The sequence below is a fragment of the Poecilia latipinna genome, unplaced genomic scaffold, assembly GCF_001443285.1.
Source record: "Poecilia latipinna isolate Pla-1442-1.1 unplaced genomic scaffold, P_latipinna-1.0 Scaffold2258, whole genome shotgun sequence".
Classification (NCBI taxonomy): Eukaryota; Metazoa; Chordata; class Actinopteri; order Cyprinodontiformes; family Poeciliidae; genus Poecilia; species Poecilia latipinna.
In genome coordinates this window covers 41,082-63,739 of record NW_015114874.1, presented here as the reverse complement: position 1 = coordinate 63,739, position 22,658 = coordinate 41,082, and the positions used below count along the sequence as shown (strand labels likewise).

At 37.4% G+C, this 22,658-nt stretch overlaps 1 protein-coding gene across 2 annotated transcripts in view; it reads left to right on the top strand.

Moving 5' to 3' along the window:
• ddb1 (damage-specific DNA binding protein 1) overlaps positions 1-22,658 on the top strand; it is a 67,156-nt gene that overhangs the window by 8,627 nt on the left and 35,871 nt on the right. For both annotated transcript variants that reach the window (XR_001422283.1, XM_015018260.1), the window contains exons 7-19: positions 741-899; positions 2,354-2,437; positions 2,960-3,076; positions 6,108-6,210; positions 6,897-6,972; positions 7,073-7,181; positions 11,312-11,490; positions 13,584-13,747; positions 15,520-15,627; positions 17,750-17,957; positions 18,212-18,307; positions 18,507-18,618; positions 20,773-20,896. Coding sequence is in view for 1 of the 2 variants with exons in the window: in XM_015018260.1 (XP_014873746.1) it covers positions 741-899; positions 2,354-2,437; positions 2,960-3,076; positions 6,108-6,210; positions 6,897-6,972; positions 7,073-7,181; positions 11,312-11,490; positions 13,584-13,747; positions 15,520-15,627; positions 17,750-17,957; positions 18,212-18,307; positions 18,507-18,618; positions 20,773-20,896 (1,639 nt within the window). In the remaining variant the exon portion in view is untranslated. The remainder of the gene's footprint in view (positions 1-740; positions 900-2,353; positions 2,438-2,959; positions 3,077-6,107; positions 6,211-6,896; positions 6,973-7,072; positions 7,182-11,311; positions 11,491-13,583; positions 13,748-15,519; positions 15,628-17,749; positions 17,958-18,211; positions 18,308-18,506; positions 18,619-20,772; positions 20,897-22,658) is intronic.

Genomic DNA, 22,658 nt, shown 5'->3' with positions numbered 1-22,658 from the left:
TTTAAGAAAAACAGTTTAACTGCAAAGTACTTTGGTGATTCCCAAAGGGACTTTAAAGAAAGAAGTATTTCTAAAATAGAAATGGTTTCATTAAAAAAAAGGAGACTGTTGTTACATTGTAGTACGTTGGGCAGGAATGACCTCATGGAGTAGTCCTTCGCTTTAGCAGCGCTAAAAAAAGGGCATCTGAAGTGCTGTCTGAAAGGCTGGCAGAGACGCATCACAGAGTCTTTAGTATCTGTGTGCAGTCATGTCCCGCTGAAACACAAACAAACCACTCCCAATGTTTTGTCCCTGTCAGTTTCGACACTAGTTCCAAACAATTCCAAAGCTGGTCGAGGTAAAAACTACTTAAAATTCCTCCTCCGTGCTCTCTGTGTTGTGTGACGGTTGAAAAAACAGATTTGGTATCTAAAGACCCATCCACACCAAAAACTACCTGCAACCATGATAATAATGTTGATTACAATAATAATGTTGCGAGCTTATGTTGCTGTTCCTGATATGTATCAAAACTAATTCTATTGATCCAGAGCAAAAAACAAAACCCACGCGGGATTTAACAATAATTTACAGAGTAAAGAGCATTTGAGAAATTCAAATATATATATTTTTTTAAATAAAATTTCTGCCCTTTAGAGGTCATTTTGATATGAATTCATTCATTTTCCTTAAAACGACTATGAACCCTTCATGTTCTTTTTGAAATATTTATTTGAATTCTGCTCTTTTCCTTGCAGCAAAGTACCATTGTCTGCCACAACCGGGTGGACCCCAATGGGTCGCGCTACCTGCTGGGAGACATGGAGGGTCGTCTGTTCATGCTGCTCCTGGAGAAGGAGGAGCTAATGGACGGCACCGTGGCTCTGAAGGACCTGCATGTGGAGCTGCTGGGAGAGGTGCTCATTTATCTTCTCCACCCTGCCTCCTTATCTCAGTCTGTCTTCACTCTGTTTATCCACCTGACTGTCCTCTGGCATTTCTCCCATTTGCTTCTCTAGTTATTTCAGTCATCCATTATCTTGCTTGTTGATTTTTTTTTGTTTTGTTACGATTGACTCTTTAATGGTATTTCTACGGAAGATGAGGGGGGAAAAAATTGAGCCTGCTCCTTGTTGTCTTTTGCCAAAATGTCTATCACTTAAGGGAGTTTTCAGACAATGACTATTTTAATATTGTGCTCAAAACTGATCCCATGTTCGAAATATACAGCTTTTAATGTGCAGCACTCTTCTTGCAACGACCTTCCTGTGAGTTTGGAGAGGCGAGAACCCTTGTTTCTTGTTCTGAGTGATGCAGAAGCAATCAAGCAGACTGAGTGTTCAGCAAGAGATGGATTGCTTTTCCAAAAAAAAAAAAAATGTAGAACTGTAAGCTAGTTTGGGCAGACATGAGCAGCTTTTGATTGGAATGTCGAACAGAAAAGTCTTCAGATATTGTTGCATCAATAACATCGTGCATTTTTTATGCTCAGTAAATGAGTTTGCCAAACAAGCTGCAAAAACAGTTCTGTTTTTTTTTTCTCATGCCAGAAAATGAAATGAAAATCCTAATTGTTTTCCTAATTCTACATTAGGTAAGCCGTTAACTTGCACTTAAGTTCATATTCTAATTACAGCAGACAGATTTTTGTGTACATTAACTGAACTCACCTTTCTGTTGGTTAGTTGGACAGCAGTTCTTTGCTATAAACATTTTTAAGTCTTTTTATAAAAGCCCACGTGTTATAAACTTAAAATGAAGATGCTTCAGGTGTATTCTTATTTATAACACATGAAGTTAAAACTGGTTTTCATCCATCTTTTTCATTGATCATAATGAAAAAGATGATCAATGTCCAATGTCTCTTTCTGCTTGACTTTCTAATCATGCAACCAGACAGACATTTAAAGAGGAGCGCTAAAAGCAAATGAGCGCTAAAAGCAAATGAGGCAGATTAGCAGTGCTGCTAACAACTCTGTCTTTTAGTGTCATTCACTAAACGTTACTGTGAAATATCACTTTTTGAAAATTGAGCTGTTAGGTTGTCAGGACAGTCTTGAGACTGTCATACAACAACAGTCTTCAGTCAGAGCCTTGTCCAGATTCATTGCAAGACTGACAACTACAGGAAATCCTTCTCGCCTAAAGCATGACCATCCAGAATGAATGAAGTCTGAAGATACTTGGATGTTAGGAGTCAGGACAACATTTAGTTTTCATTGGGATGAATAAAGTATTATTGAATTGAATGTAAAGTGTTTTTTTTTTCTTTTGTAGTTTTGACAATGATATTGTGGAAAGCATAATTTATGAGTACAATAGTTTTGGCTTGACCTGACATAGAATTGTATGTGTCTCTCATTGCTGGCAGACCTCTATAGCTGAGTGCTTGACCTACCTGGACAATGGTGTGGTGTTTGTTGGATCCAGATTGGGAGACTCCCAGCTTGTGAAGGTAAGCAGCAAAAAAACAAAGACTAACACATTGCTAAGTTTATTGAAACATTAGGGTTAAGGTCACTAATGAAGCTAATTTCCCTCCAAAATCAGAAACAATTTATTTTCCTATCTAAATTCTGCATTCATTACATGCCACAAAAAATATATACAAACAGATAAGATACTATAGATTTCAATAAATTTCAGTTTGTCTAGTTTAAATGTCCATTGAAGTTTAATGCGCTTAAACCAGACAAAAGCAGCACAGATAAAGCTGCGTAAAGTCTGAACACTAACCTACAATTCACAGCTTTAATCTCGTCTACCAGACCAAATCCCCCAACCCTTTGATCCCAGATCAGTCCTTGAAAACTTTAAAACATATATTTTGTATATTTTTGGATTTTATGTCTTGTTCAAACAGGTACACCTTTAGTCTTTCATTTGAAGTTTACTATATTTTATTTTCAGACTTCCGGTGTTGCTAACTTAGTAAAAAATGACACCATTTATCCTCTGTTCCTGTTTGTGCCTGCAGCTTAACGTGGACAGCAACGAGCAGGGCTCCTACGTCACGGTAATGGAGACGTTCACCAATCTGGGGCCCATTGTGGACATGTGTGTGGTGGACCTGGAGAGGCAGGGTCAGGGCCAGGTAAATGTCCAGATCTTCTTTATTTCGGTTTGTCCTGTCTTTGTGTTTCTTTCATCTTAAAGTCAAGACTTTGTAACTTCACTTGTTCTCATCTCCTTCAGGGTTTTGTACTTTGCCAGTGATTTTGGTGCACTGCATTAATATTCATCTAGTGTTGTGGCATCCAAGCTGGGTCAGCTATTATTTCCTTGGATTGCGGTTATTTTCAATGTTAAAATGCTTCTCGAGTACACACGCCTCAATTGCTCTTCATGTTCAATTTGCAAAAGGCAGATTGTTGTTTAGGTCTTTTCCTTCGGTATTTCCAACACTCTTTGTAACTTTAAAGACCTCATATTAGTCATCTGCATGTATGCTAACCGTTCCTCATTTCATTTTACCTTGAGTAAATGTCAAACTGTGTTTTGTGAAATAAGCCAGGCTAACCCAGATTGAATTTTAATGTCACATTTAAAATGCAGGTATATATATATATATATATATATATATTATTTTTTTTTGTCTGCACTTTTTTTGCTACATCAAAAATCTAATCCATTCTTTATATGCAACCACAAACTGAAGGATTGTGTGAGCCTTTGGCATGACCGTAATATATTCCCATTAAGATTTCATAGTTTTGCAAAACCAGGTTTCTTATTTGACCATTTATCTTACTTTGTGTAGATTCAGTGAAGCAGTGGAATAAAGGGAAACAGAGATGCTGTGCAGAAGGTTTTGTTGGCAGGGTTCGACTCCAGGCTTCAGGGCACTGGATCCGCTTCCAAAGGCAGCAGTCTCTGGGCAGAGACGAGCGCGCCATCAGCCACGTACCGCTTTCATCCATACACACTGTCTGTCTCATTTCATTGTGTTGAGGTCCAGAACTAAATCTAATCCCAATTGTTTTAATTTGCCATTTGCTGCAAATCCATTGAGCATTTTACTCAGTTAATTGATGCACACGCATTCCAAGACTGTTAATGGGGAGAAAAAAACAGACGCAGAGCACTAAGGCACAATTTCCCAGACGAAATGCAGTTTGACCTCTCTCAGAAAAAAAAAAAAGCATAACAGCTCAACGTGTAGTCCCAGCAGAATATTATGGGCACAGATGTGCAGCTTAATATTTGGCTTTTGCTAAATAAAAAAAATGGAGAAGATTATCAGAGCCCTGGGAATCGCCTGAGAGTGAATCTGACTATGTCAGGGCATTTGAGAACATGTTTGGGGGGGTTGCCAGGTCAATCATGACTGTTTGCATCAAGATGAAACTGTTGGGTGGCAGGTGGTACAGGGTGAGATTATGTGAGCCTGGTGTTAATCTTGTTAGTGTACCATGACTAGATGAATAAATAACATTCGGGCGCACTGCAGTCAGGCTGCACAGAAAAGCAGATTTATTAACCTCTGTGGTGTTGGATCATAATGCTGTCATGTTTCTTAATGATGGTCTCAGAAGTTTTGCGGTGAACTGATTCAGCACAGAGCTGCTGAAATGCAGATAGGCGACGGCTCTTCTACCTGGACATGCATCTGGAGCGATGTGTTGCATTTTAATTTGATTCAATGTAAAGTTTTTAAGATTTTGTCGGTGATATGGGATCTCCTCATAAAAGTAATTTATTTAAAAAAATAAATTTAAAAGCTAAAAGTCATATTATGTAGATTCTCTGTGGGATTTTAACAAGCTCGGCTTACACAAAGGGTAGAGTATTGTTAAAAACCTCACAATTCAATTTTAATTCTTTCGATTACAATTCGGTTTCGATTCAAAATTACTTTAAATACTTCAGTATTGATTTAGTAATAAGTAGCATTCAAATAATTCATTGGATTACCAATTAATAATTTGAAATATTACTTGGCTCTTAAAGTTTTCCTACACATCTGAACAGTATAATGGTACACATTACTTTAATAGTGTTTACATAAACATTTCTGAGCAGTAAAATATCTGAAAATGAAACAATACCATAATAATACCTGTGCTCAATATGGAGTTCTGAATTAAAATTGAGGTAAAGTACGCAAACGTAAATAATTCTCCCCTTTTTTTTTGTAGAAACTGACATAATCATAATCATTTTAAGTATAACTGAACTATATTACCTCTCTGACTCTTACCCCTCACCAGTTGGAGTAGGTAATACACACCAAATAGTTGTTTGTCAACTGCCAATAAACCCAAGAAAAAGACAATGACGATGAATTCACAACCAAGGGTTTTATATACGACACTGAGCTGATGCAGCGTTTCTCTGACACTTTTGTCAGCGTGGGCAAGTGCCAACTCCCACTACATAAAGCTTTTCATCAGGGGAAGGTTGAAATTTCCTGGTAGACGTTAGATGTGACAAATCACAGTGAACCGACACCAACAGATGGCGTGGATCCCTAAATCATCAGAAGCTTCACAATGGACCTCAAACACAATCCAAAACTTGGATTGTGTGTCTCTCTGCTCTTCCTCTAAACACTCAGGCCTTGATTTCCAAATTAAATGCAAAAAGAGGACTTTGGACATCTGACCAGCAGCCCAAGAAAGGCATGTTTGAAGTTATGAGGTCAGAGCATGACCACGTTTAGCTTTTAAAAATGTTTTTTATTGGTTTAATGTAAAATTTACATTTTCTCAGAAACTAAATTGTGGCATTTTTGTTAGCTGAAGCCGTAGCATCAATAAACATTTAAAATCTATCTCTACTTGATAATAATATAAGCTGTGCCTAATCACATGAAATGATCTATTGTTTATTAAAATCAGATCATTATTTTGAAATACCAAGATCTTCTGAAAAATGAATAACTTTCAGCTTCTGAAATATTTTTCACTTTAACTAAAGCCGAAGTTAATTGCTTGTAATTTGATCCATTAGTTTCCCTTTATTTCTAATGTCACCAAGCTCTCACATTTTAAGTTCATTCTCAGTTATTAAAGCCTGCAATCTTGACTTTTGTCATAAAAAGTGGATGGATTTCATTAGAATTTAAGAACGGAGAACTCAAACTGGTGTTATTCTGTGACTTTATCTTTCTCTATTGTTTCCAGCTGGTGACATGCTCTGGCGCGTTCAAGGAGGGTTCTCTGCGGATCATCCGCAACGGCATTGGGATTCACGAGCATGCCAGCATCGACCTGCCGGGAATCAAAGGTTTGTGTCTCCTGTTTGTTGAGTCCTCTGTCTCATCCAGCGGCTCCCTCTTAAGTCCTGACTTTATCAAGCCCTTAATCCTCCGCTGACTCGCCAGTAGAAGGTACTTCAACCTGCACATCTGTTTGCCCCAGCAGCCAAGGTGCCAGCTGTTTGCTCATCCACACTTGGCACCCGAGACCGGGCAGATGGCAAGCATGTCATAGGTCTTGGCATGTTGCTTTCAAAGCACCAGGAAAGTTGCCAGTGTCGGGTTTTGGCGACATTTGTTTCCATTTAGTGAACCGAAGAACTCTACAGCGTCCGCTGTGGGGAAACTGTCAAGTGGAGAAATGCCGTCAGGTTTTAACGACCTTTTTAATCCCGCAAAATTAGGTTCCTCTCTAAGGATTTGTCTGATGCCTAAACAAGACACACAGGCCACTGAAAAGTCCGCCTGCACTTGTTAGGCTTCAGCTATTTATTGACACCGGCTGCCCCGAAAGTCCCAGCTGCTGGCCTGCCCCCTTGTTTCGCCAAGAGGGGCAATTATTTACTTGCCAATCGATTTGCTCTCTGAGAAGAATCTGCAGCCGATTCATCTTCAAAAATGTTTGCATTCAACAAATGGAATAGTTAAAGATTGAGATCGATCACTGCAGAATGGTGCTGTAATTACAATGTATCCTTGAATCCTTCCCCTCCAGGTTTGTGGCCACTTCGCTCTGAGGCAGGCCGGGAGACTGATGATATGTTGGTACTGTCTTTCGTGGGTCAGACGAGGTGAGGGTCTACTGTGCAACCTGCTGGATATTTATGGCATAAAGTCTGATTGTAGAAATCTGCTATATTGTTACTTTTTTTTTTCTTCTTCCCCTCCCAGAGTGTTGATGCTGAGCGGAGAGGAGGTTGAGGAAACCGAGCTGCCAGGTTTTGTGGACAACCAGCAGACATTTTACTGTGGAAATGTTGCACACAAACAACTCATTCAGGTTTGTAACCCATCCTGAATATCAATTAATGAATGAACGAATATCCAACTGTTGTTCGCATTCAAATACATAAATAGAATCAGTGAAACTTAGTGGGGATAGTTGAACAAATGAAGCAGGGCCTTCTGATTTCAGTGTTTTTGTGGAGGCTGAGGTAGTAAGACTCATTAAAGCATATTTAAGAGATTTGAACTGATAAGGTTGGAATATTTTACAGTTTATGTTCTGGGATATTAAAAAAAAAAAACTAAACAAAACTGAAATAACAACTTCATTAATTTACCAATGCTATTTTTTAAAGGCACAAGCTCAAACTCCAATGGTAACTTCTCAGCACTTCAGGAGTTGCATCACCAGGTTTCTGTCTCTCCATGCAGTAAAAGTTGTGCCAAAGAACTTTGGATCTTTATGTCCTCAGATATGAATTACAACAACCATTAGGGTTGCTGATCTCATCAATATTAAGCCGTAATGAAAGCATCTCTGTGGTCACTGTTCCTACGAGGCTTTAATTATTAAAGATCTGTGGGTTATTACTGCAGTTTATGTAAAATCCAATCCCGAAACACTTTTCCACAGAGTTTCTCCCGGCAGTATGTGACTTTAAGATTATAGCCACTAAGTGATATGCTGTCAAGGCATGACTCATGTATATATATCTGGTTCTCTTTGTCTATTAAAGTCTATTTTTGACTATCTAAAAACATTTAAATCTCAAAGACAGAAGAGATTTGTTGATCTTATTTGCAATTTTTACTCATTCCAACTTAAAATCGACTTAATCATCTCGCAAATCCAGAATTAATTTCTAAACATGTACATTTAATTGTGCTCTTTGATTATTTTATGAACACTATGCTGAATCTGATTTTTAAGTGATTTATTTGGATAGTCCAAAGTATAAGGGCAGCAAAACGATTTCATGTGTTTTATACTTGCCAGTAATGAATATTGTGCCTCATTTAAATTCAACTTTAAACCTGTTTTTTTTTTTTTTTTTTTAAATGAAGATCATTCCTGCAGGCCATTCTGACAAATAAATATTTAGGCTCTTGTGATAGCTCTGCTCATGCTTTAATACTGGAAAATGTTAAGATTTCTATTACCTCGCAATAAAAGTAGTTATTTATGTTATTCAGGTTTTAAAATTGGTCTCGCACCTCTGTCCTTCAGGGCTAATATAAACTAATTTGATAGATGTTTACTTTCATTTAAATTCATCTTTAAAGTTTCAGAATGAGACATGCTTTGTTTTTCCTTTAGCTGTCACATTGACAATAATAGAGGGTTTACAGCAATATAATGAATCAACCGCAACAGAATGCAGAAATTTGTCTTTTTAAATTTGTAAAGACATAAAAACCTGTGTGTGCAGCAGTATTTTTTTATGGACTATAAATAAAATGATTTCATGTAACATGAAAGCATTGTTTATAATGCATGATGTGTATGATGCCTGACTCTGCAGGCCTTCGCAGCCTTTTAGCATCGGTGCAGCTCATTATTTTGGTCCATCATCCTGCACCAGCTTTGCTGTTTTAATTAACCTCGCTGTAAAAACGTTGTGCAGCTTATTCTGGTAAACAGGTTCAAGCAGGCTGAATGTGCCTTCTTCCTCAGCATGTCCTATAACATGCTGAGAATATAAAGGCGCAGCTTTTAAACAATGCTGAGTATCAAGAAAAGCCTACGTGCTCCCCTCAAAGGGGACCAATCAGAGCTCAGACAAGTTAATGTGGAACTAACAGCGGAACTGGTCATAAATACAGCATCTATGAGATGTATGTCGCGCTTGTGAGACAACACATATTTTTTATTGTGGAGGTGCTTTGCTGCATATTTATTTTGTTCCAGATGAAAATAAAACTACATTTGACTTAAAACAAACAAAATAAAAAGCATCACATTTTTGTTTGTCAAACATTCTAGTGTTTTACGTTTGGCATTGTATCATCATTGCTAACTTGGGTTGCATTGTTTTCCCTTAGGAGATTTGGAGGCTGTTTGATATAAACCATTAGTATCATTACTATCGCATCATTCTTGCTAAAGTATTCATACTCCTTTAACTTTTTCATGTTTTGTAACGTTCTAGCTTTAAAATCTAGTGATAAATCATCTCTAAATACCTCATAATTGTGAAGTTAAGACAATTATAAGTGGTATGAAGCTGTACTCGCAAATTAAAATATAACAATTATACATTTATGTTCAGCCTCTTTATGTTGACAGAGCAACTATTTCCCTTCATAAGTTGTCTAATTAGTGTTGGTATGAAAACAGCTGGTCTGTAAAGGTTTATTAGAAAACGTAAGAGAACAAACAGCATCATGAAAGCATATTCATGTACATTAAGCAATAAGTTGTTGAAAAATATCCCTGCACTGGCCTGACTGCTCTTTCTGCAGCAGGACGGCAACCACAAATCCAGAGTCACAAAGGAATGGTGCAAATCGGGTGATTTAGATTCACCCCTGGTTTCATACACTTGAATTAAATGAATGGTTCATTATGAAGCCTCTGCAGAACTTGATAAAATACAGAGGAAGTATATCAACCATTGATTCTACTGTGTCGGGGCGATGGGGACATATCTTAAACATAAAGGACCCCGTCTATAGAGGACTGAAGTTGGCCATCCCTGGTGTAAATAAGAGCAGTTAGAATGGCCTAGTCAGTGTCCAGAACTTAATGCAAAACTATCGGGTTTGTAAATTGCTTTTCATAGAAGCTGTCCATCCAGTCTATCTCAGGTTGTTTTTCAGAGAACGGAGAGAAAATTGAGTCTACCAAGTATTGACTCTAGGGGAATTGAATACAATTCCACCATTCATCATGGTTCCACTTTAATTATATGCTACTTAGATTGGGCATATCACATTAAAATGCTAATTTTTATAAGCAATATGAAAAAATTCCAAATAAAATAAATCCAAGGTTGTTATTTCTTTGGCAATGCACTTAATTACAGTGTTGGAGAGGAACCAACCAGTTCCTTTCAATGTTCTCCAGGGCAAATCTTGCCCAAAATTGTTTTGTTACCTTATATCAGCAAAATCAGCCATATTTAATGCATTCTGCTAATTAAAAAGTTGGATATGGTAAAAAAAAATTAATTAATTAATAAATAAAGTGAAGTAGTGTACAATGTAGAAATAGCTTGTGTAGCATTTTATTTTCAGCATGTGAGCCTGGAGATGAAAGTTTGTAGCTTAAAGCTAACTCCAAATATTACCATATTGAAACACACCACGAGGATGTAAAGAACACATGAATAAAGAAAATAAGATAGCTTAAACATTCATAGAAATTAAAACAAGCTCTTTCTTTTTTGCATGGAAAGTAAAACAAACCTTACAACCTGAACCATTTTGTTTTCCATCTTCTGCAGCTGATTTCAAGGATTCTATTAGGCGTCCTGTATCAAATATATGCTACTTTCACATCTCATTACACAGTCGTATTACTGGCCTTTCAAACAGCGCAACACCTCCATTTATAGTTCCACTCCTCTCTGTACCTGCTGCAGTCTAATAATGAGGTCTCTATAGCTCCTTTTCTCTTGTTTTCGAGTCTCTTCGTTGCTGCATGGCTCTTTTTAAATCATTACAGTTAGGAATAATAAATGTGTATGTTGCTTTAGCCTCAGGCATTGTATTCTCAAGCTTTTACAGATACAGTTAGAGGAAAATAAACATGTTTATAAAAAAAAAGATGAGTGTTTCCTTATCATATATTTTATATAAGAAGACACAGTATTAGTAGACTAATAAAGGCCATTTTTGATGAACTGTCAGATTTAAGTGCCTAATTTTCCAATAAAGGATAGTAAATTCTGATAGTTCCTATTAAATCTGACAACAGTGTGTTTGTGCTCCACTTTTATCTTGTTTTCAACATTCAGTGTGTATCTGCTCTACAGGTGATTCTGTTAAATCATTATTCCAGTATCTCCTTCGACAATCGATAGAAAGCTGTTTATTCTGCTCTGTCCAACTCTATTAAAAATCCTTTCTCCGTTTTAAAGATTTCATTCTTAAGCTCCACAAGAAAAGCTTAGCTCTTTATTTCCTCTTAAATTGTCTTTGCAGCCGAGTTATTGTTCCTAAAAGGTCTCTGTGTCCCTCCAGATCACATCAGGCTCTGTGCGCTTGGTGGTCCAGGACAGCAAGGCCTTGGTTAGTGAATGGAAGGAGCCGCAGGGCAAGAACATCAGCGTAGCCGCCTGCAATCATACACAAGTGGTGCTCGCTGTGGGACGAGCATTGTACTACCTGCAGATCCTCGCAGGAGAGCTCAAACAGATCAGGTAGGAATACCTGGGGAATCACTCGCCACATACAGCTGGAGGTCTCAGATCATCAAAACTATTTTAATTTCAAAGATAGCTCGAGCAAATTCAAAAAGTTTGTCTCAAATATTGATTTTTACTTACTTAGCAAGGGATAACGGGTATCTATGCTAATCTGGCACTGTGTGAAATAGTGATTTATCTCAAAAACTGGTTGTACCATCCTGTTTGGCATCACCTGTCATCAAAGATTTGTCTTCACATCACTGCCTTCACTGTCTGTTCTTCTTTACTGAATTGTTTTAATGCAGTCACATTGGAGGAGGGTTTTTTTATTATTATTTTTAGATAGAAATACACAATGCGTCAGCAGTAACATCTGTTTTAACCTATGTTAGTCATTTTTTAACATATTGGTATCGGTCCAATTAAGTAAAAGTGTTCCAATATTTATTTTCATCTTATTGCTGTTTGTTTAAACTAATATTAAGAAAACAAGTTAATACCACAGATTGCAGTCTGTTAATTATTCCTGGAAAATTCATGTCAAGATGTTTTCTTATTAAATAAAATGATTAATAAGTGAATAGCTTGATCAGCTAATCTTTACACTTTCTAAATCATTACTAAATATTTTGAAGGATGATTAAGATATTTATTCGAAAATATGTGGCTTTAATTAAATTTGCAAAGAAAAAACTAATTTTTTACTTATTTGCTTCATTGACATTTAGTTCAAGGCAATGTTTGTCTCTAATCTGGTAATTCCAAACTATTAGCTCTATCAAATAGCTTGCTGCAGATTTTATGTAATTTCAGATGCGTTATTAGAAAAAAAACAAGCTGAATCATTAAATGTCTAAATTTGTAACCAATACCTCCAATAAAAGCATGAATCATCTATCAGCTGTGATAAGGCTGATACAATCATAATCATAATGTGTGATGGTGGGAGTGATGCTTGTACATCCATTAGTATACAGTGTATAATGAGAACACACTGTGCTCAGTGGTATACTTTTGTAGAAATAGCTTCCCGCTGTAAAGAAAGGAATGAATTGGTGTTTATTAAATGCATCAGAGTAGCTCTTTAACGTTAAATGTTTTTAAACTCGTTGTTAATGTGTCGTTATCCGTCAGTTTCCTGCCTTCAGTTTGAAGACTGAGGTTTTGTGTTAGCCTGAAGGCCTGGTAAGAGGTCCTGAGGCACGCCGTGATGCTGTTTTCATCTGAGTGCAGCTTCAAGGTGTTTCAGCCCGGCATTTACCATTGTGGTGCATTATAAATGTTTACCTTTGCTTTTCCTTTCTAATGAACAGATAATATAAAATTTATTTCCTTTTTTTTTCTGTTTGTTTTTTTTTTTTTCCCTCTCTTTGAGAGAGAAATAGCTTGTAAAAGGGCCAATAGGACCGCTTGAAGCACAATGTTTGGTTTCCTGTTTGAGTGCTTGTAAGTAATAAAATGATAAGAGAGACTCATCAGGGCTATGAAGAAGTGTTTGGGTTGCATCAATAACGTGCCGCTTTGCTCTGGGGCACAAACGACTTTGAATGTTGCACAGGCCTAGTTTGCTTAATCACATGTTGAAGACTGAAACTCTCCTGTCAGAAGCAATTGAAGCGCATGTACTCAGCAAATTGAAATTATTCATTATCTTTACATTGCTTATAGGAATCATTTGGATAATTTACAGTGCGATAGTGCAGAGTGTAACATTACAGATGTTTTATTGGTTTGTACTAGTATGTCCAGTGTTCCTGTCTCTTTGTTTGAGATATTAATACCTACGGTATCATTTTAGAGAAAAAGTAAAGGGGGAAAAAAAATGTGTTGGAAATGTTATTTAAACAGACAATTACGTTGTCCTAAATTTTTAATCTGACCTTAATGTATGACTGACCATCTGATTGTTTTATTATTTAACAAATTGCAGCTCACATGAGATGAAAAATGTATCAAAAGTCTTGCTCAGTGTCATTGACCCAGTTATCCCCAACTACCTCTATGCACCTCTGTCTGCTGTGCGTCATGCACACACACACACGCCTCCATGGAACATGCGTGGAAGCCAGCTTATGATTTTCTCATCTCCTCCTCCTACTCCGCAGCACCACAGAGATGGAGCATGAGGTGGCCTGCCTGGACATCACACCTCTGGGGGAGGGTGGCAACGAGTCCACGCTCTGCGCTGTGGGACTGTGGACCGACATCTCTGCACGTGTGCTCAAACTGCCCTGTTTCACGGCTCTGCACAAGGAAATGCTGGGTGGAGGTGAGAGCGGAAAATAGAGCTGAGCTTACTGGAAAAAGGGAAATCAGTCTGACATGAGGGCAGGTGGAGATGTCAAATGAAGCTGGGTGTATTATGTTGCACAGTTTAGTGCTTAGTTCTGCAAAATCAGAGATCCAAGGGTAAACAACATGGAAACTAACACCTAAAGGTTTGTAAAACAAACCAATATCATATTTGTGTGATTATTATGTGATGTTTTTACATACACATAATACATACTACCTTTTTTTCTTTATCTTTGTTTGACATAGAGTGCGTTCACACCAGGCCAATTTAGTCTGCTTTTTAATGAAACTGAAACCAGAAAGTTCTGTTCATTTGGGGAGGTGTGAATGTGCAGGTGAAGTCTAAGGCAAACCAAAAAAGCAAATGTGAGAGAAATAGCTTTTGGTATTTTGCGAAGAGAAATCCTACAACTTCTAAGGTCTGATCCTACTTCTGTTTACATTTCATGAAGAAGGAACTGCCAGATCACAGCTACAGAGTGACTTAAGAATAACAAACTCTTAATCTTTTGGAGAGGCCACCTTAAAGTCCTGATCTCAATCCCATGGAACACGTCTGATATGTGCTCTCATGAATAATTTTGGGATTCAGCCAAATGATGTCTTGGGTTTGGTTTTGATAAACATTCTTGTAATATTGAACTATCTTAACAGTTATTTTGTAATACGTATATTTCAAAAATCTTGAATAATTTAGACTTTTCCCAATGAACCTTATTTGCTGTGTGAGGTTGAATGAGTTTGGCTGCGGCTCTATAGGAGTGAGCTGTTCTGTCAGCCTCGGGGAGGAGACGCTCTGTCTGCTCATGAGGATTTATTTGCCTTTTAGGATGTGGGCAGCATCTTGGGAGGCAGACTTTATACTCTTCATTTTAAAGATAAATGTTAAAGTAAACCCTGGGACAGACACTGCAGCCTGACGTGCAACTATTTGGGATTCAAACCGTTTTTATCTTGCTTAAGAAGGATTTTTTTTTTTCAATAACTTCATTTTTAGAGATAATAAAAAAAAAAGAAAACAAAATGCTTGTGTTTTTAGTTTATCATTCAGTTTGTTTCAAAATTTCAGGAGCTGGACAGAATGGGTTTTAAAATGTGCTGGAGGGATGCTGTATGGATTCTACCTTTCTGTTGCAATGCTCTCCTGCTTTCCCTCGATGCTGCTGCAGTTTCTCCATCTGTATTTGACTGGCAGTTGTTTAATCTTTAAGCCTTTAAAACTTGTCTGCATTTTTTCTCTCTCTTTAAAAAGGGTATCCTGTAGCCTGTCTGCAGGACTTGGACTGGAAAACTTGAAGTAGAAAGTTTATGTAACACTTTGAAAGTTGACCTTTTTATTATTTTACTGAAAGCCGAGAACTGTTTCTCAAACACTTTGCCCATCTGTACTCTTTGCTGCTTTTGTTACCGTTGAATATTTTAGTTTTTTTTCTCTCTTTTCTTGTTTAATGGTATTGTTTTCTGGTCTGCAACACACAATTTCTTTAGAATGATCAAATCAAATCAATTTCAAAGTTAAAAATGTAACTGCTACTTTTTAGAGAAAGTTCCACAGATGTAAAAAGGCTTCGAGTCAAAGAAAACATTACAAAGTCAAAGAAGAAAGTTTGCCCTGCCAGTATGTAATTATGAAGAAACCCTGTAAAATTCCTCTCACAAAGACTGTTTGGCAGTCATTTAGCGCTGTGATGATGTAACTATTCCCTGCAGAAGAAAACTAAATGAGCGGTTTGTTTATGTCCTCAGAGATCATCCCTCGCTCCATCCTAATGACCACCTTTGAAGGCAGCTACTACCTGCTGTGTGCCCTGGGAGACGGAGCACTCTTCTACTTTGGTCTTGACCTACAGACTGGTAGGTTCACCAACACAAACGCTCTGCCCATTACATCTGAGAATGTTGCATTTTTAGAGCCATCTGTTTGTAGGAATATTATTTCAGTCAGAACTGTAGGACTACCAGTGAAGCTTTTATCACAAAATAACTCTAAAGGCTGTAGAAATCCAAGAACTTCAGTATCTTCAAGCTGGTTACCAACAGACGTCATCCCGATGCACTGTTTGAGATGAAAACTCTATATTTGATTATAAATAATTAATTATAGCTCTGAGCCAGGAGTGTTTTCATTCAGATAATCGTCAACTAATTTAGTAATTAGTCATTAACTAGAGTAGACAGACTCAAACTAAGGCAATAATTGTTCATTTGCATTGTTTTATGTAGTTCAAGTAACGTATAAAAAGGCTTAAATAGTTAAATGAAAAGTCTGCTGAATGTGCCAGTTGTCTAATCCAATTAATCATCAGAATAATTGATAGGTTTTATTAATAATAAATATTACACTGTCAATGGCAGCATGAACTCACTAAATTCACCAAAGGTTTAATACAAAAGCATTAAACCAGGAATACTTTCAACATTTAGATAAAATGTGGAGAATAAAGTCCATGGCATTGATAAATGTAAATAATTCATAAATGTTGTGCAGCAGGAGAAGCTGTTCAAATAGGAAAACCTAAACTCACTTTTCACATTTTTAACTTTATCTTTTTCCAGTTTCCACTCTGCATCATCTTTGTAGATTTTACAGAAAATGTGTTAGAAGAACATTTTATATTTTACACAACCAGTAACAGAGGAGTAGCATTATTAAGAATTCATAGCATTCAAGGCCAGTTTTAGTCCATTTTTGTGTTCAGGCTTAAATCCTCGAGCCAATTCTGCAGACTTTCCCTAACTGCATCATATTTGTTGCTTAGCAGCTGGAGGACACGACCCTCTCAGTGTGGAGGTTTTTAGAAAGCGTGCTTCTTAAATTCTTCATGAAAGTCACAGTTTAAAACATTTAGTTTCGACCTTATTGTTAGTTTTCATGACTGTTCAGAAAGACTTGTTGCACTCTGCTAGTTTTGTTATTGTGGCTATCGGAAGCCAAAAGATGCCAGTAAAACGGTTTCGTCCTGTCAAAGTACCCACTTGACTGCATATAATTGGACAATTGTCAACAAAAAGACATTATGCCACAGATTTCACCAGCTGTAAATTAACTTTGAGTTGTTTGAATACACCCGACTGGCTGCTCTTTTTTTTTTTTTTCTAATTATGAGAACTGTTATGAACTTCTCAAGATAAACCAGATTAATTCTGTGTTCTTGTTTCATTATTTGCACATTAAATGGTACATAAGTTGCATCCAACTTTATTTACTCCTCAGGACATTAACAAGTGATGAGATTTCAAAGTGCAGTCAAGTGTTAAAATGTAGTCCATTAGAGCTGCATCTTATTGTCATTGCAGATTATAACATAATTTCCGCAGTGCACAGGATGACGTTGTATTGTCATATCATCTGTCTGAAATACCATTCTGCCTCATGACAAAATAGAAGTGCTGCAACTTTGGAAGTGTTGTTGACAATCGATCAAATATCAGAGTTGCAGATGATTTTTCTTTCAGCCAAGTAAACAATAAATAGACGTTTTTCCTCCGATTGTTTGCAGACATTAAGAAGCTCCTGTTCAAACCCCGACTCAGGACTGGCGTAATGCTGCAAGGACGTACACAGGGATTTAAAAATAATCAGATCACTTCTCCTGTAAACTTCTTGCTCTAAATTGAATAAAACCAAGGCAGAAACTGCGGTATGAGTGTGCATATAAATGTACTCATTAACTTTGGTTTGCTCAGATCACAGGATCACAGACATAGTATGTTAGTTAGAGGGGAGAGAAGACCAGAACATCAAAAGACAGAGCCAGGCCCTATGCTGAGTATGCCATATATGCCTTTACTGCACATGAATTAAAAACGAGATAAAACCAGTAAAGGCAAGTGGCTCTAAACAAAGCTCAGGGCTCGCTGAGCACACAAGGACAAACATTACTGCAAATTGCTCCTCCGACCTTAACAACAACTAGAACAGCCACCTTTCCACCTGGAGTTAAATATACACCTTGACCTCATTGTGTTTTCCCAGGAGCCCTCAGCGAGCGTAAGAAGGTCACTCTTGGCACGCAGCCCACCGTGCTGCGGACCTTCAGATCGCTGTCCACCTCTAACGTCTTCGCCTGCTCCGACCGGCCCACTGTTATCTACTCGTCCAACCACAAGCTGGTGTTTTCCAACGTCAATCTGAAGGAAGTCAATTACATGTGCCCACTCAACTCTGAGGGCTACCCGGACAGGTCAGCAGGGAAACTTTTTCGCTACAACAGTGCTTTCTCTGATGTGATGTATATGAACACTTTGTTTTAGCATACGCAGCTTTCTGCATACGTTTCCCACAGACTGCATTGACCTATACAGTCTGTCTGTTTGGATTTGTAGGACAGGCAACTGTTATTCTCTCTTTTTTTTTCTTTTTTCTTTTTTGCTTTCTTTCTTTTCTCCTCTGTAAATTACTATTTTTTTGGTGTTTCTCTTTTTGTGATTTCTTTAGTCTGGCTTTGGCCAACAACAGCACACTGACCATCGGCACCATTGATGAAATTCAAAAACTCCATATTCGCACAGTTCCCCTCTACGAGTCTCCAAGGTCAGTCGTCTATTCAAACAATAAGTTGAGGGAAAAAAAACTCAATATAAATGCTTCACAGCTTTTATCACAAAATATGTTCTCATTTGTAGTAGCTGTATTTTTTTCAGCCTTGTTAATGGCAAAAGCTGCTCAACTTATTGTCTATTTCACTTTAGCTTATATTTATGGTAATTTCTCGTCTCCATCTCACTATCAGGCGGATCTGTTACCAGGAGGTTTCACAATGTTTCGGGGTTCTGTCGAGCCGGGTGGAGATCCAGGATGTTAGCGGCACCACGTCTGCCGTACGGCCTAGTGCAAGCACACAGGTACTGCATCATAGGACTCATTTTGCTGTCTCATATAAGCAACCAGGCTGACTAAGAACTCGAATGCACTTTACGTCTCATAACATATTTTTATTTTTTAACAGAATCCAGTTTGGTTCAAATCAGATCCATTCTATTAAATCTAATAATTTAGTCAGGTTTGAATCCAGTTCCACATAATTAATTTAAATGTGTTACAATCCAGTCAAATTAAGTTGATCGTAGACTTCAATGTGGTGAAAAGGTCATCAAATTCTTCTTTCTAAGCAAGCGTATCGTGGCAATAAAGAGATGCAGCTTACTTTAAATAAGAAAAACATTAAAACCTCCACCAGGTTCAGTCTGCTGTCTGTCATGACCAGGTGGCATTGAGACTGGAAAACAAAACAGTACTTTTGATGACATACAAAAACAAGAAGTTAATAGCAGCAATAACTGCTTTTTAAACGACTACCTTGTGTTTAGCTGAATTACACAGCTAAACACAGCAACAGTGTCCCAGGAGTACTTTCTATTACCTCTTGGCCACTTCTTCTAAACAGAGATTCTATCTCAAAGGACCTTCTCTGGCTGTACAGGTTAAATAAATTAAAAAAAACAGGTATTAATAAATATGGAGAATACAACAGAGTACACAAAATTATTGCCAGAGCTAAACAGAGCAGCGCTGGAAAAATAGAACTTTACACAGGTAAAAAAGAATAATACGGTAAGGTAATATCAGCTTTGCTATTGATGAACATGGATGAGGATTTCTGTCAGGAATAATTTGCTGCAATAATTTTGTCAACAATTACACCCGGAATAAAGACACAACTTTCTACTGTGGGGAAATAAAAATTACTCAAAGATCAAAACCTCAAAAAACCTTAGCTAAGATGAGAATTGGCCTAGCTGTACTTTTCTGTTGGAAAGAAGAAGAAGTAAAGTTTTAGTGGCTCAGTTCAGATGGAGACAGGAGCAAACACAGCTGGAAATATACCTTCCATGGTGAGGAAGAAAGCAGAAGTACACAAAGGTAATGGCAGCAATAATCCTACCAGTTGTTCAGGCTGGAAAAGAGACAACGTTCCCAGTCTGAAGCCCATGTAGTTCTGAATTACAGCACTATCAGAATATTATTTGGTAAACACTCCATAATGAAGGTCATGTTCATAATTATCACATAGCAGCCTCAGTGCCTGCCAAAGAACCCTTAAAAATGACATTTAACATCATTAAGGAGAGTCAAGTCAAATTGTGTTTTTTTTTTTGTTGTTTTTTGTTTTTTTTATATTTATTTTTTTATGACTAGTTTGTCCCAGAGACGGCGCGCCGTCCAGGTAAATTAAAATAGGCCGAAGTTCACAGTTTGTTGTGAGAATGATTTATGAAAATAAATTTACTGTTTTGTGTATGCTAAATAATGTTCTTGATTCATCCTGAAAATACCCTTAATATTTTACCTCATTGGTTTATTCCCATTAATTAAGCATAATTTCCTATTTTTATTTGGAACAGACTTGATTTTTTTTTTTATATATAATTAAGTTGAAAAATATGTGCATATGGTTTAGTAAATAAATCTTCCTTCTAAATGACATGCCAAATATACCTTGGCAGCTGGGAAAAAAAAAAAAAACCCCTGAAGCAGTCTGTCTAAATCTTCCTTATGTGAGAAACAGAATTGCTGTTTTTGTGCCAGATGTACCTCAAACCATTCTTTAGTAAGAACGTAGCGCGATACGGACAGAGCCATCTATGAAATCATTTTTCCCTAATTAAGCCAACTTTAAATATTTTCATTTAAAAAATTATTTGCCAGCATTTTGAAGCAATCAGATCAGCTGGAGAATTAATTAAAACGTCCTCTCAGCCGTGCACATGTGCTACCTGTCCTGCTCATTTCTATAGATTCTCCAAAGGGGACAGGTGTGTACTTTTATTTGTTTGTGTGTTTGTGTTTACTGCCACCGAGCCTCTCACATCTGATGACCAGAATGATGTTTACCTGATTTTCGATGCTGCACATCTGCTGCTGCAGATGGTGCCGACTGTGCCGTTGGCGCTTCCCACGCAGACACATTGTGTATTGTGCTTTTTTTTTTTTTGGCATGTACCACATTTGTCTTTGCCCTCACTTCTCTCTCTGCATCCCGTCTCGTACGTCTACAGGCGCTCTCCAGCAGCGTGAGCTCCAGCAAGCTCTTCCCCAGCAGCACTTCTCCACATGAGACCTCCTTTGGTGAGGAGGTGGAGGTTCACAGTCTGCTCGTCGTGGATCAACACACCTTTGAAGGTGAGACAGCCGAGGCTGCATTTCCATTTGAACTCTGAGCTGCTGCATCCATGCGAAGCCTCTGGTGGCTAAATGCTCTCAGCTTGGTGGAATAGTTGATCTCATAAGGACTATGCCGTTTTAATCAACTAAATTTTCCTTATTTAGTCTCTTACATTTAAAAGGCTTAGGTTATTTTTACCACTTACTGCAGTTTGGTGTTGATTCTCTATTCAGTCTTTAATACCAGGAATGAAAAGTATGCATATATCTGTATGCAGTTTCTAAATTAATGATGAACACGTTTTATAGGGAAGCCAAGTGGAGGTGACTGCTTCCTGCTCCTGTCTGTTTTGCATTGCAGATTTTATTTCTGCACCAAGACTTCTTTTTAAAAGGCCGGTTGCTGCTCTACCCTCATAAATTAGTGTATGTCACCTGTTAACAATATGTAAATAAGAGATCGTTTCAGCACAATGTATCTGCAGCTGAGTACACTGTTGATGTGAGATGCATTCGGATGCAGAGGACATAGATTTTGATTCTTGAGCTGCTTTGTATATCAGTTACTTCGGCGTGTTATTGGCCGATCTTCATTAGAAAGAAGCTATGAAACTATTAAAAAGCCTCTCAGGTGGAGAGAAGTGAAGGAGAGATTGATAAATAATATCTCAGAGAAAATATTGATAAACGAAGATGCATTTGTCTTTGCATAATAAGTAAATCAATGCACCTGACACCAAATCTTCTCTGACAGAAACTATGAGGCACATCCCTTCTGGGATCCTCAATATGGATTTAGTTAAATAAGAAGCTCTGAAGTGATTTTCCTTCTCCTGGAGTCATTTCTTCATGGCACTTTGTAGATAAACTCATCACATAAAGAGGGCAGCCTGACCATATAAGAAGATAAAATTAGGTGCGCTGTAGGATTCTCTTTTTTTGGATAATAAATGAACATTGACATAAACATTGAGCTTACGGTTAGCAAATAAACAGAAATCCTTCCTTTTCATCATTTTGTTTTGACCTTTATTGTAGTCTATAATTGGATATATTTTGTGTTACTGACCAATTGAAGAGCCTTAATTGATTGTTTCAACAGCACTTTGACATCTTGTTGTGTTGGACACCAAATTGATAGCCTCTTAACGTTTTCACATTTTGTTACATCATAATCACAAACATTAATATATTTTTTAGTGGTTTTATGTGATTGAACAACACAAAGTAGTTCATAAATTTAAGTTTGGTGCAAAATTATGTGATATTCAACTTATTTTCCAAATATAAATCTATATGGTGTGTGTTTATGAATCTCTGTTACTCTGATACCCCTAAATAAACACACAGTAGCCAAATGCCTTTGAAAGTCACTGGTGTGTAGTTTTATCTTTTGAAAAGTATGTCACCATTATTTTGCTTAACGTCCCAATTGTGCACGTTGTTGGCGTGTGACATAAATGCCAATAAAATACATTTTGAATTCTGATTCTAATGTGATTAAAAAAATAAAAACCTTCAAGGGTTATTGGTAGGAAGTGGTGATACTACTTCAAAATAAAAACTCTGAACTTGACATACCACATCTGACTTCCAATTCCAAGCTTTTTTTTTTTCTTGCTTTCCCTTCTTAAAAAATGATAAATGACTGGAAACATGGTGACACAGTGTGAACCTATAGAAACCCAATGAGGGCATCGGTGGAAAAAAATCCACATTTTCCAGAAATTAAATCTTGGAAAGCCTCAGGTACAAATACTTTACTTTACATTGCACCTTT